This window comes from Phascolarctos cinereus, unplaced genomic scaffold (assembly GCF_003287225.1).
Source record: "Phascolarctos cinereus isolate Bilbo 61053 unplaced genomic scaffold, phaCin_HiC Scaffold_4;HRSCAF=312, whole genome shotgun sequence".
Lineage (NCBI taxonomy): Eukaryota > Metazoa > Chordata > Mammalia > Diprotodontia > Phascolarctidae > Phascolarctos > Phascolarctos cinereus.
Window position 1 is genome coordinate 322044461 of NW_027555847.1, and position 19640 is coordinate 322064100.

General features: G+C 40.8%; 1 protein-coding gene across 1 annotated transcript in view; it reads left to right on the plus strand.

Annotated features, from left to right (window-relative positions):
- CMYA5 (cardiomyopathy associated 5) overlaps positions 1–19640 on the plus strand; it is a 116955-nt gene that overhangs the window by 31519 nt on the left and 65796 nt on the right. Inside the window, exon 2 of the mRNA XM_020998454.2 lies at positions 7901–18122. Coding sequence (XP_020854113.1) covers positions 7901–18122 — 10222 coding nt within the window. The remainder of the gene's footprint in view (positions 1–7900; positions 18123–19640) is intronic.

Here is a 19640-nt window from a genome sequence, read left to right on the forward strand (position 1 = left end):
AGAAGCACAAAGTGATGTGTGATCTCCATGAAAGGAAATCACATATCCAACTGGAGGATTGGAAAGACATTATGCAAGAGGTGGCTTTTGAGTTGGGTCCTGAAGGACAGCTAGGATTCCGAAAGATAGAGCTAAGTGGAGAGGAGCAGTGAAGCCATCTCTGGCATAAAGCGGAGTATGGATAAAAGAATGGAAGTGGGAAAGCACCGTAAGCATACAACAGACATCAAGCATTCCATTTTGACTAGAGTGTTGCCAATATGGAGGGAAGTGGTATAAATTAAGAAGAATGTAGGGAGGCATGAGGTGGTAGAGGACTTTGAATGCTAGGATAAATATTTAGAATTTTGTTCTGGAACAATTGGAGGGCTTTGAGTAGAGGACAGGCATGTTCTGAGCTATGATCAGTGATTTGACAGCAAAAGACAGGATGAATTGGTGTGGGCAGAGATTAGAGGTAAAAAGATTAGTGAGGAGGTTGTTGCAGCGGGGAGGTCCTCAGAGTCTAGAGGGGTTACCACCCCTCTAGGAATAGATAGTCAGGAGCCAATTAGAAAGCTATTACACTGGCAGAATTGATAGGATCTTGCAATTGATGAGACTTTACATGCTGGTTGTATGTAGAAAGTTAGGGAAAGGGGAGGGTCAAAGATAACATTTAAGCCTGGCATTCAAGGCCTTCTCTACCCTCGTATCTCCTTATCTTTTGGCTTCTATTACTGCTCTCATTCATGTATACTTCTATCCAGCCACATTGGACTAGCCAATATCCCAGAGTGGAGATGCAGCTGAATCTGTTGGTTGAGTTAAGTAGGTAAAAATTTCTGGAATTAGAAGGAAGCAGGGATGGGAAGCCAGGCAGACCATTCTATTTCTATAGGTTTGTGAGAAGGAGGGAAATGATGATTAAAGAAGATTATCCTAGCAGTTGTATATAGAATAGATTAGAGAGCCCAAAGACTGGATGGTGGCAAGGAGAATGTCTGGGCAGGTTACATGATCAGGGCATGAGATGATAGATTTTGGAGTCATGCAACTTGAGTTCAAACCAAGGCACTGCCTCTTGCTACCTTGGTAACCTTGGATGAGTCACTTCCCTTTCTCTTCCATTTTCTCCATAAATATAAATGGAGGCTTGGATGAGATGATTTCTAACACCTATTAGCTCTAAATCTATGATCCTGTGGTCTAGGAAATTATTCCAGTTATTTGGGTGGTATCACAAGGTCCTGAGCATGGTTGGTGGAGGTGACAATTGAAATAAAGGAGGGAAGGGGACAGACATTGTGAGGAAGGAATCAAGAGCCTTGATGATAGATTGTTTGTAGGAGATGATCAAGAAAGAGGAAGTTGAGTGTGTGTGTCTAGCCTGGGTCACGGGGGAGTGGGGGAAGGGGTGACATCACTAGATGCCAAAGAGGAATTTAGAAATAAGTGGCTTAAAAAACGTTTAAATCCTTTAAGAGTTAAGATAATTGATACTTTTGACCTGGCATCTTAGTTTGGTCCCCATCAGCTGTAAAAGTTGGTCCCAAAGCTAGAGCTGTCTTTATTTGGTCAGAACAGTGAGCTTTGATGCCCCTTCTTCAGGTTGGTTCTTTGAGAAGATCAAAAAGAATTTGGACAGATGGTGGAGGAAGCCTTCCAACAGACACCCATGAATTTTATTTCTCCGTTCCATTTGTGGGCAGCCTTCAATGATATCTGGGTTATGGATTACCTTTTATATCACCAAAAAGCACCTCCTCCTCTTTGCTTTTCTCAGAAACGAAGCCTGTGAGCAAAACATGGAAGAGCCACCCTACATAAGAACTGATGCTAGAAATAGAACAAGAGAATAAGCATCCTGATTCCTCCTCCTAAACATACAGTCATAGTCCAGCAGGAATCAGTACCTAGTGACCTCTCAGAATGACAATGGGTAAATAGACCAAGTTATGGCAAAATATTATAGTGAGCAATAGGCTATCCCTGACATGCTGATGACCAAGTCTGCTTTGTGTGCACTGTCTACACATGGACCAAGAGTGATATAAAAATACAATAAGCAACTGTTTGTTAGGTACCTAATTTGCATAAATTATTATGTAGAAGGCTGGAGGAAATATAAAATTCAGAGAGGCAGAAGGGCAGTTGAGAAAGTGCAGGCCTTGAAGTCAGGAGGGACCTTGGTTCAAATCTCATCTCATGTACTAACTTTGTGAGCTAGTCACCTCTCTGAACCTGTTTCTTCATCTGTAAAATGAGTATAGAAATGTCTATGGTACCTATCTAATAGTATTAATGTGAAAATCAAATGAGATACTGTGTGTAAAATATTTTGCAAACTTTAAAACTACAATTTCATCCTTCCTCTCCTCCCTAGGAATTCTCTTCCTGTGCAGAGACTATAAGGAGCTCAGAAATGTGCAATTTGCGTGGGTCAAATCTGATCAGATTCCTTATTTCTCCCAAAGCCAAGATGGTCACCAAGAAGGGTGTTAGGTCCCAGAGCCCACACAACCAGAGAGAAATACCATCTATGCCCTCACCCAAGCACTTATTCTTTCTCTATACCCTTCAATCAGGACTTATATTCCCTGCCCTCCACAATGCTTCAACTCCTGGAACGACACTTTTTTCCTTCTTATTTCCCTTTCTCTCTCTTCCTTATTCCTTCTCTCCTTCATACTCAGAGCTATGCTGATGCCCATCTATTGGCTCTTCCCTCACTCCTTCTTGTTCACTCTTCTGTTCTTGGAACCCGGAACCTACTCTATCATCTTCACTATTAGTTTTCATCCATGAGCCTTTCTTTTCCACACCTAGAGACTAATTTCTCCCAATCCCAACTCCTTGATCTCCAGTATCAAGATAGCCTCTAAATGTGCACAAATTTGAGAACACCTATTATGTGGCATATAGCTTCTGGGACACTGCTGTTCTTTCTAACCAGGATTCTCCAGAGTTTAATAATCATGCCACTTATAAAGATCAGTTGAAGGAACTAAGGATGTTGACCTTAGGAAAAAAAACTCGTGCTGGAGGCAATGATAGCATGTCTTTGAATATCTCAAGGGCTGTCATGAGAAAGAGAGGGAGAGAGAGAGAGAGAGAGAGAGAGAGAGAGAGGAGAGGGAGGGAGAGAGAGAGAGAGAGAGAGAGAGGGAGAGAGAGAGAGAGAGAGAGAGAGAGAGAGAGAGAGAGAGAGAGAGAGATTAGACTTTTCTGCTTAATCCTAGAGGTCAGAATTAGGTGCAATGGGTAGAAGTTGTAGAGAAGGGGCAGATAAGTGGTACAGTACTTTTTAGATATTTTAGAAATATCTAAAAGTAGCCCCTCTTAGGATGTCCCGGAAGGACACAGATTCTTCCTTATTGAAGATCTCCAAATGGAGGCTTCATGACTAGTTGTAAGGGATATTGTAGGGTAGATTCTTGTTCAGGGATGGGTTAGACTACCAGGGGTACTTTGGTCTTAGTCAAAGGGCCAAACCCAAGGATGTAGAAGGCCACATGTGGCCTCAAGGCTACAGGTTCCCCACCCCTGGACTAGTCCATGAACTTGTTTTTAATATTTTCATAATAATAGTTGATATATTTCAATGTAATGCAATATGTTTTATTTTTTGTTTTTAATATTTTTTTCCAATTACATGTCAAAACAATTTTTAACATTTGTTTCTTACTTAAAATTCAGAGTTATAAATTCTCTCTCCCTCCCTTTTTTCCTCCTTGAGAAGGCAAGCTGTATGATACAGATCAATATATTTAATTTTATGCATTTAAAAACGTTACTCTCCTAGAAGAGAAGGGGGCTATAAGCTTCACCAGATTGCCAAAGCAGTCCATGTCACAAAAAAAAGGTGAAGAACGCTTGGCTAGTTGGCTTTTGAAGTCCACTCCAGCTCTGAGATTCTGTGATTCTGGGTAGCTAATACAAGAGGAACTAGAGAATTTCCTGTGCTCTTCTCCTCTGGGAGACTACACTGGTGGAAGTTTTGCAGGTAATTCCCTCTAGAGTTTGAGCTTGAACTTAGTACATTGATTTTTTTGAAGTGTGTTTCTGTATGAGGTGTTTTTTTTTCTTCTAGATACAGTGCAGTTCCTTGACTGAGGAAGCAGATCCTTGAGTATGTGAGTCCAGGCTTTCAGGCTGTGGGTGAGGGAGGTGGATTTAGGGCTCATGGAAAAGTGAACTTTTTTTACCTGCAAGGTCACAAATAGTACACACTAGAAATGTGAGACAAACTGGTCATCTCAATTGGAGGTGATGTGGAAAGGAAAACAATGGGTTCAGAAAGATTGGTTCAGGACCAGCAGGGTAGCCTGGGCAGTGGCACGAGGACCAGCACTGGGAGGAGGTGAGTCATACCAAGATTGGGCAGCTCTGTTCTCTGAAACTTTGGTCTCCTGAGAAAACTGTAGGGTTTCCTCCATCTCAGAGGTTTTCTCGGTCCCTAATAACAGCACTTTAGACACTATTCTGGGTTTAAAAGTATCTTATTATAAAATACTATGGGAACACAACACAGCATGGGGTGAGGGGAAGAAGTGAGGTATAATAACTAGTGAAAATGGGAACATTTTCACCCTTTGTAATGGTTCTTTGAGCTAATACTGAAACTCAGAGGTAGCCATAGTATACTGACTTCTTGTTTGCTTCCTCCTGTTAAATTTTCTCTTTTTTTCTTTAAAGTATTGACATATTTTGTTTTAACACAACAGTCAATGCCAATAAACACTGGAACAAATCCCTGCACAAAGTACATTCTTTGAAAAAATTCATTGATTGTTACCGGGCAGAAGAGATGTGAACTTTTAACTCTAACAGCATGGCACTAGCACTGTTGTGTTTGATCAGAGTTTTATTTCCTCTCCATGTTGACATTAATTTATACTGTTGTAGTTACCATGCCCATTATTCCTTTGGCTCTGCTCTATTTACTCTGCCTTTACTTCATACAAGTCTTCCCACGTTCTTTGAATGTTTCATATTCCTCTTTCTTTACAGCACAGAAATATTCTATTACAATCAAGACTACCGTGTCTTTATCCATTCCCTAATCACTGAAGACAAATTTCATTTTCAGTTTGTAATTGTGAACCAGAGAGACAGCATGTGTAGTAGACTGAATGCTGGCCAGGTCCTGCTCCTGACACATACTGGCTTGTGACCCTAGGCAAGTCACCGATCCGGTCAGTGCTTTAGACTAGTGTTGTCAAACTCAAATAGAAACAGATCCCTGTGGGCTGCATATGGACTTGGAAAACCACAAATTGATATTATCTATGGTGTACTGTATTTTTATTTATTTTGTTAAACATTTCCCAATTATATATTAATCTGGCTGCTTGAAGGCCCTGGTTTGACACTTCTGTTTTAGGTAATTCTCTAAGATTATAAATTTCAACATTCATTTTTAGATAAGATTTTGAGTTCCAATTTCTTCTCCCTTCCTTTTTTTCCTCTTCTTCCTCCCTGAGATGGTAAACAATTTGATATAGCTTGTACATATGCAATCATGTAAAACATTTCTATATTAGTCTAAGATTATAAATTTCGGAGAAGGTGTTGATCTACTTTGGTAGGAGTTTTTCAAAACTGCTAGGTATTTCTTTTGGTCTAGAAGTACTATGGAAAATTTATTGAGACATTAAGGATGCTATGAGCTAAGAAAACTTGGGAACCTTTGCTCTAGACTAATGAAATCACAAATCCAGACTCTAGCCTGAAATAATGAATGATCATTATCAATAACTCTACTATTACTATGTGACAGATGTGGAATCTCTGGGTCAAAAAACATAAACAATGTATTAACTTTTTACTGCATATTTGCAAATAGCCTTCCAGAATGGCTGAACTAACTCCTGGCTCCTTTAGTAGTGAATCAATGTGAACGTCTAATTTCCTTTTTCTTCAGCTGGCTCATGATGGGCACTGTCCTAAGTGCTAGAGATGCAAAGACAAAAGGAAATAGTTCTGCCCTCAAGTATTTTGCCTTCTACTGAGGGAAGAAGGATACAACACGTTCACATAAGAGTATAATAAAAAATAGGGAGTGATGGATTCTAGAAATGCTATCTAGACAAGGCACTACAGTAATATTTGAGGAGGGAGGGAAACTTCCAATTGAGTGAATCAGAAAGGACTGCATTACAGATAAATCTTAAAGCATGATTGTGAAAAGTGAAGAATAAGAAGAATTCCAGGTGTGAGGTTGCTACAAATGAATGGAAGTAGGAAATGACATGGTTGGTTTGAGGAAACAGAACATTTGACTGGAATGTCTAGTATGTGAAGGAGAATAATATGGAAAAAGTCTGAACATGTAGGTCAGAGCCAGATTGTAAAATGCCATAAATGTGATGAGTTTATATTTTAATCTAGAAGCAATCTACAGAAGTCATCAAAGGTTTCTGAGCAGAGAAATGACACGAGTAGACCTGTGCCTTAGAAATGCTATTTTTACAGTTATGTACGGGCTGGATTGGTGAGGGAGGAGCCTGACGCCTATTTTGTAGACTATCACAATAATCCTAGTAAGTGGAGATAAGGGCCTGATGCAGAGCAGTGACAGTGTGAGTGGAAAGAAGGAACCCAATACTGAGAATGGCATGGCTGTCTTGGACATAACATCAAGTAGAATGTGGCAAGAGATTGTATATAGGAAAGGTACCATGAGAGAGAGGGAAAAAATAAAGATGATCCTAACGTTTCAGAACTGGGTGACTGGGAAGGCAGTGATGCCATCAAAAGGGATAGTAAAGTTGATTACAGCGGCAGATTTGAGAGGAAGGATGAGTTTGAAAGGCTGGCCTTGGAGTCAGGAAGACCTGCATTCAACTCCTGATTCTGACATAAATTAGCTATGTTACCATGAGCAAGGGGCTGAAACCTCCAGTTCCCTTGGCAAGTAATTGTTCAAGAGCATGATTACAGATAAGTTGCTTATCTACCAGTGGAAGGAGTTCACCATGCTAATTAAATGATAGGTCCAGAACAAAAGAAAAGTCTGATGAGTTCCAGGTTAGGCAAGTTGAATTGGGATTGTGAATGGACCTCCAGGAAGAGGTGTTCAGTAGGTAGATGGAGATATGGGACTAGAGTTCAAGAGAGAGTTAGGAATTAGATTGAGATTATAAAGAGACTTGGATCTCATTTGCATAGAGGTAAAGATTGAATCCATGGGGGCAGATGAAATCCATCATCAAAGGAAAGATATAGAATCAGAAGAGAAGAGGCCCTGGGACAGAGCTATTAGGTACACTCATAATAAAGGGGTAAGATATGGATATTAAACTAGCAAAGGAGACTGGATTTTCTAAAACAGACAGGAAGAGATAAGTGGGAGACAGTAGTGACAAGGAAGCTGAAGAAAGAGAAAGAAAGTATACATGAAGTAGGGGTGGGAAGTAGTGTAGATCAAAGGGGACAGGGACTGGATAAATGCTATTGGATTGAAAAATTATGAGGTTTCTGAGAGAACAAGATATATGACATATCATGAAGTAAAATAGGAGGTAGGAAGCAAGGGAGATGACTCAAATTCTGAACCGGGATGACTGGGAGAGGAATTTGAAAGAAAATGGTGGTAAGGACAGGGGGACTGAATTGGTGGAGAAGATGAATTTGATTTCAAATATGTTGAGTGAGAGGCATATTGATTTAGTTCTACTCAGAATTTTTATAAGCCTTAGTATCTTCAAAAGATATGGGCCCAAATTTTGACTTCAGTTCATTCCAATATTTTACATGCTTGGCCATTTTTGGTCATCTTAGGAGTAAAACATGTGTATCATGTTGGTGTTTTATCACTTATCTTTAGGTATATCAAATTTTATATTTTAATTTCATAATAGTTGATGAACAGTTAAAATGTGGCATGATCATTTTATTACTCTTATTATCATTCTAGGTTAACAGACCAGAATGAAGAGGACAAGACCAAGCAGCAGTGTATTATATCTGACCCCTCCTTTTCCATGGTAACAGTTCAACGTGAAGATAGTGGAATAACCTGGGAGACCAGCTCAAGTAGGTCCTCCACTCCCTGGGCCTCAGAAAGTAGTTTAACTTCTGATATGTATAGTATGGAAGGGTCAACAGTAAGTTCTCCTCCAGGGAACATTTCTTTTATCTTGGATGAAGGTAAAAAAGTTCGGAAAAGAACCCGTAAGTCATCATCAAAACATGGCTCCCCAGCTTTGCGTCGGAAAGGAGGCAAAAAGAGACACTCCTTGGAAGGGCAAGAAGATGTCCCAGCAAATGCAAAAGACAAAGCTTCAATTTCAGATGGAAAGTCAAAACAAGAAAAGTCATCTATTGGTGCTTATGATAAAAATAGGAAAAAGAAGACCATCTCAAACACCCCTCCCATCACAGGGGCAATATACAAAGAACACAAGCCATTAGTATTAAGACCAGTTTACATAGGAACAGTACAGTATAAAATTAAGATGTTCAATTCAGTGAAAGAAGAAATAATTCCCCTACAATTTTATGGAACATTGCCAAAGGGTTATGTAATTAAGGAAATCAATTACAGAAAGGGGAAAGATGCATCTATTACTTTAGAACCAGATGTGACAAATCAGGACCCCAGCATAGCTTCCAAAGCAAGCAAACCAATGACCCAAAATATAGAGAGTAATAAAGAAAAGCAGCTTTCTCCACCCTGGAGAGAAGCAATGTCTAAAGAGTCCAGGCCAGTGCCATCTTTTCTTAAGGATATAGAAAAGCCAAAGGAAGCTGATTCATATTCACCCCTAAATGCAGCTGCAGCATGTGTGCTCAAACATACTGTTTCCTCATATTCTAGTAATGAAACTATGGTGCCTCAGAGTCTTCCATTGTCAGCTTCAACACTTCCAGTTGAAGAAGCCTCAATGCAGGAAATACAAATGGATTCTCCAGATGCTGCAACCTCGGAATTGATGGCCCCCAAAATGGAGAAAGAAGAGTTTAAAGCTGATATGCAACAAGCTGTAGTTTCGTCACCCACACTTTCAATGCCACCATCTTTTGTGGATGAGGTTAGAGAGGAAGAAAGAGAATCTGATTTATTGGCAACTGCTGCTACATATATTTCTGAGACTCTCACTTCAACTAAGGCAGAAGAGGAAGCCTTTGAGTCAGATTCACCAGTTACTGAAGCATCTGCCCCAGGTCCTTTTGGTATAAAGGTAAACAACCTGGGACTGTCTTCTCTAGAAAAAGAAGAGCCAGTTTTTCCAACTGGTGAAGGGGAGATGGAAGAGACCAAGCCTGAATCATCAGTTTCTTTGTCTGAACCTCCAGCCTTGGGCAAAATGAAAGAGGAAGAAGAGGGTGTTTCCTTGCCAATAACTTCAGGGCCAGAATTTGAACCCTCATATGTATCAGAAGAAGAGATCATTGAAATTGATTATCCAGAAAGCCTATCTCCCTCTGAAAATGCCATCCCACCACATTTGGTTCATGAAAGGGAGAGAAAAGAAGCTGAACCCGACTTACCACTATTGGCCACATCCACTTCAGAACATGTAGCTTTATTAGAGAAAGAGAGGGAGGAAATTGGGCCTATTTCTCCAGATTCAGACTTTGCATCTGAGTTTTCAAGTCTATCATATTCAACCCATGAACTAGAGGAAAAAGAAACTAAGCCAGTTTCCCCACCAGCTGTAATCTCAGCATCTGAATATGAAATTTTGTCAGAAGAAGAGACCATGCCTCACTCCCCAGAGTTCACATCTGTATCTGAGTATTCTACATATCCTACAGTTGAAGAGGAAAGTACTGGATGCGAAACCCCTACACATTTAGCATCTACATCTGAAGCCACCATCTTCTCAGAAGAAGAGACTCTCGAAAGTGAATGTTACACACCAGATTCTACATCTGCTTCTGAGTATTCAGTTCCTGTATATGCAGCACAGGAACAGAAGGAAGAAACCAGCCAGCAGACTCCACTAAACTCAGTAGCTGCAGCTGAACATATGATTATATCTGAAGAAGAAAAAGATTATATTGGACCCTTTTCTCCAGATTCAGCATTTGCATCTGAATACTCATTCTCACCTCATGAAGTTCGAGAGTCAGAAAAAGAAGAATTTGAAAGGGATTACCCACCATGCTCAACATCCCCTTCTGAACACACCATTTTGACTGAAGAAGAGAATGAAGAGATCGAGCCTTTTTCACCAGACTCGGCCTCTGACTTTTCAGTCCCACTTTATATAACACCTGAACCAGAGAAGAAAGATGATGAATCTGGTTCATTGCAAACTGCAATATCTGTTTCAGAATATTCCATTTTTTCTGAAGCAGAGAAGGAGGAAACTGAGACCCAAGCACCTACAATGCCTGAACCTCAACATACCATTTTATCTCAGAGGCAAAAAGCTCAACATTCTTCTTCAGTGCCAGGGTCTGAACAACTGAATCTGCCACCTTCAACCGCTGAAGTAGAGAAGGGAGAAGTCAAGCCCAGCTCCCAAACAACTTCCCTATCTGTGTCTGAATACCTTATTTTGTCACAGAAGCGAAATATTGAAGGTCTCTCTCAGGTACTTGAGTCTGAACACTCAATTTCACCATCTTCAACTGATGAAAGAGAGAAGGAAGAAACCAAGCCTGATCCATCAGTACCTGCCTTCATGAAGGCAGGCTCATCTGAGAAAGAAAAAATCAAGCCTGTTTTACCAGAAACTTCTGTAACTAGGCCTCAAGAGTCAATCCCAGCAGAATCAACTCAAGAAGTGAAGAAAGAGCTAGGACTGGAACTTGCACATGCTCAAAAAGGGGCCTCTGACCATTTGTCTTTTTCAAAAGTAAGCAAGGAAGAAATCACGTCCAACTCCCAGGTCACTCCACCTGAATACCCAGCTTCATTGCAGCATAAAGAAATGGAGCCCCATTCTCCAAAGGCCCCAGAATATGTGATGGAACCCTCAGTTGCACCTGGGGAGGCAGGGAAGAAAGTGGTATGTGAGCCACCTGTGCCTCAGCAGGAAACTTCACTGAAGAATAAGGAAAACCTGAAAGACATGCAAAAGGCAAAATCTTTAGCTGGACTTGTAGTTTCACGAACAGAGACAAAGGAAAAAATTAGGGAAGACGAAGAACAAGCAGTTGTGCCTGAATCTCAGCACCTGGTTTTATCAGAATCAAAGAAAGAGGAAACTCCACCTCCCCCTGAACTGAAATTCTCATCTTTGTCAGAAGAAGATAAAAAAGAAATTGGGCCTGATTCTCCACAAGCCACAGTATCAGAACTCAAACCTTCACTTTTGCCCAAAGTAGTAAAGGAAGAAATCCAATCAGATTCACCACTTCCTACAACATCTGTATTTGATTCAGTTTTATCAAAAGCAAGCAAGGAAGAAGTGGATCACAGCTCTCCACTAACAGAACATTTGGTTCTAAATGAGAAAGAAAAGAAAGTAGGTGAACCTGGCCTCTCACCTATTGAAACAACTGCGTCTAAGTCTCCAATCTGGCCAAAAGTACATAAAGAAGAAGTGAATTTCCATGCATCACCAAATGCAAGATATTCAGCAGAACATGCAGTTTTGTCAGAAGTGGGAAAGGAAGAGGAAAAACCTGGGTCACCTGTGCCTGAGCATTCAGCGTCATCAAAGGCAGGAAGTGATCAAGGTGTCCCACCTGTGACAGTTACTGCACCTGAATGTTCGACTTTGTCAAAAAAGCAAGCCTCTGAATCATCTGATCCAGCATCAATGATTGGAGGTTCAGTTCCACCATACATGGCTGTTGAAATAGAGAGAAAAGATACCAAACTTCCTTCATCAAAGACTGTGATATCAGCATCAGATCAAGGAGTTCCATCACAAGAAAAGGAAGAGATAAAATACCCTCCACATGAACTGGAAACTTTAGAGACAGAAGAATTATCTATGAAATCAGTCACTCCTACAGGTGAGAGGAGCAGGCAAGAACCTGGAATGTTGATATCAGATAAGAGTGATTTACCATCAGAAAAGCCAGCTGTTCCTTCATCAAGTCTTCCAGTGGAGCCTGAAAAGACAGGCATGCTACCCGATGCACTAGAATTATCAGGGGCTGTGTCAGAGCTGTCACACGACTTAGTAAGTGAAAGTGAACATAGGGATGCAAAACTGGAAATATCTCTCACATCAGAAACGGGAAGCTCAGTGCTGGAAAGGGCGAAGTCTGAGGCTAAGACCAGGGAAGAAGGGAAGCAAGAGCATAAGCCTTTCTCAGCTGAGGTGGCCAGCATGGCATCAGATAAATCAGTAGCCTCTTTCATCGAAAAAGAAAATCCAGAACCACAGCAAGATCATTTTTCATTCAAAGAATTATTGCAAGAGTCAAGAGACTTGGCAGACTCTAACAAAGGAGAGAAACAAAAAGGTCATCCATTGACCTCCATAGAAAATTTGGCCCCACAAGGGGCAGGGGATATTTTGACCAAAGCAAATGAAGACACCACCCAAACACATTCATTCCATATGTCAGAAAATGTACCTGAGCCATCCAAGATGGCCTCTTCTGATCTCTCTGAGGAACAAGCAAAGCAAGAAACTATACTTTGCCCAGATGATGTTGGTAATTTACTTGAATTATCAATACCTTCACTGAACAGTCCCTTGGCTGATCAACAGGATATTTCTACTAAGTCACATTCATTTGCAGAAGCAAATTTGCCTTTGGAAGAGTCAAAATCTATTGTGACAATTGAGCCTGGAGATGTTATGGATGCAAAAGACTCCCTCCCTTTGCAAAAAGAAGGAAGCTGGCTGCTGAAAGAACCAAGCCAAGAGCAGGCTAGCCCTGACAAGGAAAGAGTGCTGGAGTCAGGGCAGCCGTGTTCTTCTGCCACAGATGGAAGACTGTCAGGACACTTAACATCTGCTCCACCTGAGAAGAAACAAACTTATGAACATACAAAACCAGAAAGCTTTTACCCAGCCAAAGAACCTGCTTTATCAGCAGAGGGACCATCGTCTCCTCTGGGCAGGTCCGATGATCATGGAGAGAAACTAACAACTCAAACTTACTCTTCTCCTGAAATACAAGTGGCTGAAGAGCCAAGAGGTACAGTTCTAGTCGAAAACATAGCTCGACCTGAAGCTAAGGGGAAGCAGCTCTCTTTATCAGTGGATTCTGAAAGTGTGATACCAGAAAAGTTAGGCACTGAAGAGGATGGCCAGGAAAAATTCACACCAGCCTCCGAAAGTACCACTAAGATCCGAACTCAAGTCTCTGGAGACCCTATAATGAAGCAGGTAAAGCCTGAAATTATTCCTTCTTCAGTCAAAGCAACTAGTCGTCTGGCAGAAGATTCAGTAACAGCCTTAGGTAGTGAAAAAGAAGAGCTGGGAATTACATCATATTCTTCCACAGAGAAAAGGCTGTTGAAGGAATCAAAAGCAGATGCTTCAAAGGTTGTGGAAAATGCTGATGAAGCCCAGCAGTCAGAATCAGAGAAACCTCTGCCTGAGGCCACAATCTCAATGCACGAAAAATCAAAACTTTCCCTGATTCAATCTGGGGAAATAACTGCACCACTGGATTCCCCAAAAATAATTAACAAAGTGCCTGAGCAGGCTGAAATTGCTGCCCCAAGTACTGTCACCAATGGTAAAGCCAAAAAAGGAATTTCATCTTTCACATCGTGGATGGCCAGACTGTTTTTTGGAGCGAGCGCTCCGGAAAATGATGTTGATGAAAAAGAAGCTCAGCCAAGCCCTGCTGCAGACACAGCTGTGTTGGAAGAGGAGGTTAAAATGACACTTTCAGCTGCCACTGAAGACTTTAATGAGGCTGAGAAACCAGCACTATCTCCTTTATCAGTGTCAGGACTCTCGCCTGAGAAAGAACCTAAAGTCATTGTAATTAAAGCCAGTGAAGAAAGGGAGCAGAAAGAAATACCACTAACTTTACCTAACCAAGTAGATAAGGAGCCATCCAAATTGACTTTGTTAAGAGGTGAAAAGGCATCACAAAAATCAGAGCCACTACCAACTCATCATTTACCAGAGTCAGGACTGTTATCTGAGGCAGAATCTAGAACTGCCTTAACAGAATCTGGAAAACCAAGACAGTCCAAAGAAGAACCTATGTTTTTATTAGCCGTGGAGGAAACTCCACCAGACCTGTCCAAACCCATTTCTGGGAGTGTTATTGAAGAACATAAGATACCAGAAAATAGGAAGGAAGAAATGCAACCTTTATCAGGCATAGAGGTTGAGATGCCATCAGAACTAGCAAGCATCAAAGTTACTTCTGCTCAGAACAGGACATATCTTGAAAACCAACCTCCTGTTTTGGGAAAACAATTGGTTTTAGAAGAAGCTGAAAATGGTGCTCCTGTTCACATCACTGGTGAGAACAGGGTACAAAAGGCAGAAATCTACACTCACTCTGAGACCAGCCAGTTGACAGAAGAATCAAAGAATGTTTTAACCTATCTTAATGAACAGCATGACCAAGAAAAAACACTGTTTTCTGCAGTGGAAGTGGATCAAGTTATTTGGTCGGCAAAGTCAACTCCATCAGAATTTGCAAGTGAAAGGACCATGAAAGAATCAGCAAAGCTAGAGTCAAGAACTTTGACAATGGAAGAATCAAAAGATAGTTTAATTAAAGTTGGTGATGATAGACCAGAGAAAGAAATGCCAAAGGCTGTGTCTTCAACATTTTATGATGATGAGCCTAATCTAAAAACTATAAGTTCAACTGATGAAGAAAAAGTCTTAGAACAAAAACCGTATCGCATCACGGAAAAAGCTGTGCTGGCAGAAAAGTCAGAAATGGCAGTCCCATTGATTCTGAGAGAGACAAAGGAAATAAGGATGGCAGGCCTCTTACGGGAATCAGAACTACATAAAGCAGAATACTCAAAAGAGGCTGTAGTTCAGTTCTGTGAAAATAAGGAAGACAGAGGAATGGTGGCCAAGATACCTACTGAAGTCAGTATAGTGTCAGAGGTACCCAAGTCTACTGCTTCAATTCCCAGTGAAAACCAGCTCACTTCTGCAGAGAGAGGCATGAGGGAAGATTCAAAACCTCATCCAATTCTGGAATCCAGAGAAGTGTCTGAGGAATTAGGTATGACTCTTGGAAGCTCTGTGGATGAAAGTCAACCACTATCATTTGCTAAAGCAGATTTTTTCAAGGAATCACAGATTGTTTCAGCAGGCCCCACAGAAAGGAACAAAGAAGAAAGTTGTCAATCTCCTTTGACAGAGAAAGAAAAGTTAATTTTGGGAAGATCTGATGCTGTCACTGTCAGTCTTGAGAAGGAAGGTGAACAAAAAGTTAGCCTTCCAAATTTATCTCCAGGTGAAAATAATCAAATGACTCCAACTTACTCAGCAGGAGGAACCAATTTTGCCTCTGAAGAATCAACAATCCCCTTTGGTATTTCTCATGATGAAAGTGAGAATCTGAAAAATCAAGCATATTCTTTGGCTAAAGCAAAATCAGTTACTGGAGAATCACAAATGGTGCTCTCAGTGGCTCACCCAGAAACCAAGGAAACAAAAACAGTAGGAATCCAGCCAACTTCTTTAAGTGAAACGGATTCATTGGAAGAAAAGACTAGGACATTCATTCCAAGTAGTCCTGGTCACAGAGTGGAAGTAGACCAGGAGGACATTTGTGCTTTACCTGATATAGGAAGTCTGATGTCTAAAATATCAAGTCACAACGAGGAAAAGGAACAATACTTCCTTTCCTCTGATATATCACATGCCATGGCTAAGCCTTCAAAAGAGGCTTTACCTGGTATCACCAAGGAAAGCAAGAAGCAAGAGCCACAACCCAAATTAGGAATCTTTGGTAAACTGGTGTCCAGAGAATCTAAAATTACTCTAGATCGTCCCTTTGATGAAACAGAGAACTTAGATCAATTATCTTCTTTTCAAGAAGCAATTTTCTCACCTGTGAAATCACCAGCTGTGATTTCAGTATCTTCTCCAGCAGTTAATGTATCAGAGATATCAGAAATTTCACCACCAGAACTAACAGTAGCAAGTCAGGCTCACCAAACCAAAGATGGTACACCAGATTCACCTATGCCACCCACTTTTGTCTCAAAGCAAGTTTCTGATTCCCAGACAAAGCCTATGGGTGATCTTCAGGTGGATAGACCATATCCATCAGCAATTCGTGATTCTGATCATGTTACATGCGATATACCATCAACTAATGATGAAGCAATTTCTTCCACTGAAGGCATAGCGAAGGAACCTGAAAACCTCTTCGTAAAAGACGGAGCATTTGCAGCTCCTGTGGTGACCAGCAAGCCCCCTGGCCTCACAGAAGATCAAAAAAATGCATTTAGCATCATTTCTGAAGGTTGTGAAATATTGAACATTCATGCTCCTGCTTTTATTTCATCAGTCGATGAGGAAGAGTGTGAAAAAATGCAGGATAAGTTAGAATACTTGGAAGAGAAGACTTCACAGAGCATTCGACCCTTTCATGATGGCAGTAAGGTGACTATAGCCCAGGAAACTGAAATGAGAAATGAGTCCCATGCAGATCACTTGGATGCAGATGTGTCCCTGGAGAAGGGACAGATGCAAGAGAAAACTCACCTAGCAGAAGAGGACACTTCCACTGACTCAGATGTGGCCTTCAGTTATCATACAATGCCCAGTGATGTGGATTATTTTGAAAAATATACTTTAATTGACTATAACATCACTCCAGAGCCACTGAAAAAGGAATCTTTTGAAAAGCAAGACATTGAAAGAGAACCCCAAAAGAAAGTTCCTGAAGAAACCATCTCTTTCCCAGAAAGTTCAGCAGATAAGACTCTGGAATATGAGTTTGACTTGGTGAAATTAGATGAAAGCTTTTATGGAATGGAAAAGGATGATAGCAAAGTTTCTTATACAGAATCTCATCCATCTTTACCTACCCTCAGATCTACAGACAGTGAGACTCCAAGGGATGTAGCCAGAGATGTGGAATCAAAGTCTCCTGGAATGCCCTTATTCAATGCAGAAGAAGGGGTGCTGTCCCGAACTCAACTATTTCCTACGGAAGTTAAAGCTATTAACCCAGAGTTGCTAGAGGAACCACCAGCACTAGCATTCTTATATAAAGATCTATATGAAGAAGCAGTTGGGGACAAAAAACAGGAAGGTGAGACCACCTCTGATAGGGAGAGCCTAAATTCTGATGCTTCATTTCCCAGCAGACATTCTGATGCTGAGGAGGGGACTGGAATATATTTTGAGAAGTACATTCTCAAAGATGACATTCTACATGATGCATCTGGATATCAGAAAGACCAAAGCCAACCTCTGGAAGAAAAACCAGTTGGTAAAGATGACTCATGCCAACTGATAGCTGGAGAAGGAGAAGTCTGGGGGAGGTTCGGAACTATTTTGGGGGAGAGGAGCATGGAGGAGGAACAGAAAGCTATGTTCAGTGAAGGGGAATTAAGAAGCAGTGTGGAAACCTGTAAGGATGGAGAGCTACAGGGGAAAGTGCCCATCACTGAGGAAGTCCAATTGGCTTCTCAGAAAATAAGTTATGCAGTGCCCTTCCAAGACAAACATCATATTTTAGAGAGAGTAGATGAACCTGATGGCCAGGGTAATGAGGAAGAAAATGCTAGTCCTGAGGCAAGTCAGCATTTCCCAGTGGAAGTGTCTTACCCAGAAGAAGAACTCATGTCAGGTGCAACACCTGCTCCAGAAAGCCTGCAAGTAGAACCTCAACTATCTGTACCTGCTGAAATGACAGAGGCAAGGCCCTGCAGCAGCCCTGTTCAGGATGAATATGAGTTTGCAGAATTAATGAATTATGAAGTGGTTACTCAAGAGGATCTCTTATCAGACGACTTGTTCTCTGAATCCACGCCTGAAGATGTCCTATCTCAAGGCAAGAAATCTTTTGAGCTTATTGGTGAAAATGATGAATTTGCGAAGCAAGCAGAACAAATTAAGTCTGTTCTACAGAAGGATTCTGGATCTGAGATTGTGGAGCCAGAGCGATTATTGGCAGAAGTGAAAGATGCACAGAAAGAAACAAAAAAATCCCAGATCGACACATATTGCTACACATGCAAATGCCCTATTTCTGCGATTGACAAGATTTTTGGCGCGCACAAAGACCATGAAGTTGCCGCACTTGACACAGCTATTGATGTGGTCAAGGTAAATATGGTCTTAAAATTCTAATGGCTAGAATATTCTTCTTCTAAATACATACTTCTCCTGGTTGATTTCAGAAGTGACCTTTATCTTTGATCCCTCAATCTTTTAAATAAATTATTTGAGTTGGAAAGGGCCTGAAAACCAAGGAGAACATTTTCCTAGGTTTTCTGCTTAACCTTCATGCAATGGTATGCATGAAGATTAGTACTTGCATGGGGGTGAGGTGGGGGGGAGTAAAATGATTTCAAATTCAAATAAAATACACTTTAAAGGGCACTGCTAAATAATTCTCAGGCTCATTTTAATTCAGCATTTTAACATATTGGAAGCTTGAATATGCATGTTCCCTACCAAATTTGCCCTTATCAACTTGCCCAGCATTGGGTCTATGTCTCTGTAATTTGAGTTGAGCTGCAGTAGCTTACCTGGCACATTTTTAGACCTCAATCTCAATGCATTAACATCAGAGCCCAAGACAATATGCTCACTCCTCCTCCAGGCTGACACTTGTTTTTTTTTTAATTAATGACTGCTGTGGCTTCAGCAAAGGGAGTGGGGAGCATCTGGATTTCATAGCTACTACCATGAAGTTGGGAGTTTAAAATTATGTTGTCTCAGTCACTAAAACTTATCCTAAATAAATGACACTTAAAACTTTAATTGCCAAAAAAAAAATGTGTGTGGAACGGAAGGGGAGGTGAGCTTAGAGCTAGTGATTTTTGTGCCTGGAGCAAAATAAATCTCATCTAGGGCAAATAGCATGAAATGTGCTTTCATATATACTTAAAATATTTGGGAGATATCTTATGTATTTTCATTGTCTTAATTTCTGAATGTATTCCTCCTCCTTCCCCTACCCTGAGAACTATCCTTTCTAATAAAAAATGAAAAAGCAATTCAGCAAAATTAACCAACACGGTGAGCAAGACTGTGTATATGATGTTCCAAATCCATAGTCCTCCACCTCTGCAAAGAAGGGAGGAAGGTGCATTTTCTTGTTTCTTCTTCAAGTTTAAACTTGGTTATTATAATTACACAGCGTTCACTTTTGTCATAAACTCTTTGAGCTGAGATACCAGCAGCCCCTGTGGGCAGAAAGACCAGGATATTGCTAGCGAGGGCACTACCAGAGGAGGGGAAGGAGTAGGTGGGAACAGGATGGGATAGGCTCAGGTGTGAACCCCAAGGGCGTGAGAGAGTAGAGAAAGTGGGCTACTTAGTAGCTTTCTATTGTAACTAGCTCTTTTCACTAACTAAATGCTAATTTCTGTTTTTACTTGCTTTAAACTTTCCAGTGCTTTAAATTCCATCTAAAATTATGACCTTGAGAAAAAGCACAGATGGCCCCACTGTAGTTATGCCTCATGGCTAACTTCTTTTTGACTATTTAATTTTTTCTGGTCCTGTTGTAACAAGTATGAGAATAGAAAAGTGAAAGGGAGAAAAAAACTCAACCAAAGGCAAGAAAGTCCATTTAATTTTCACCAAGCAATCTTTGAAGATTAAGAATTGACCAGT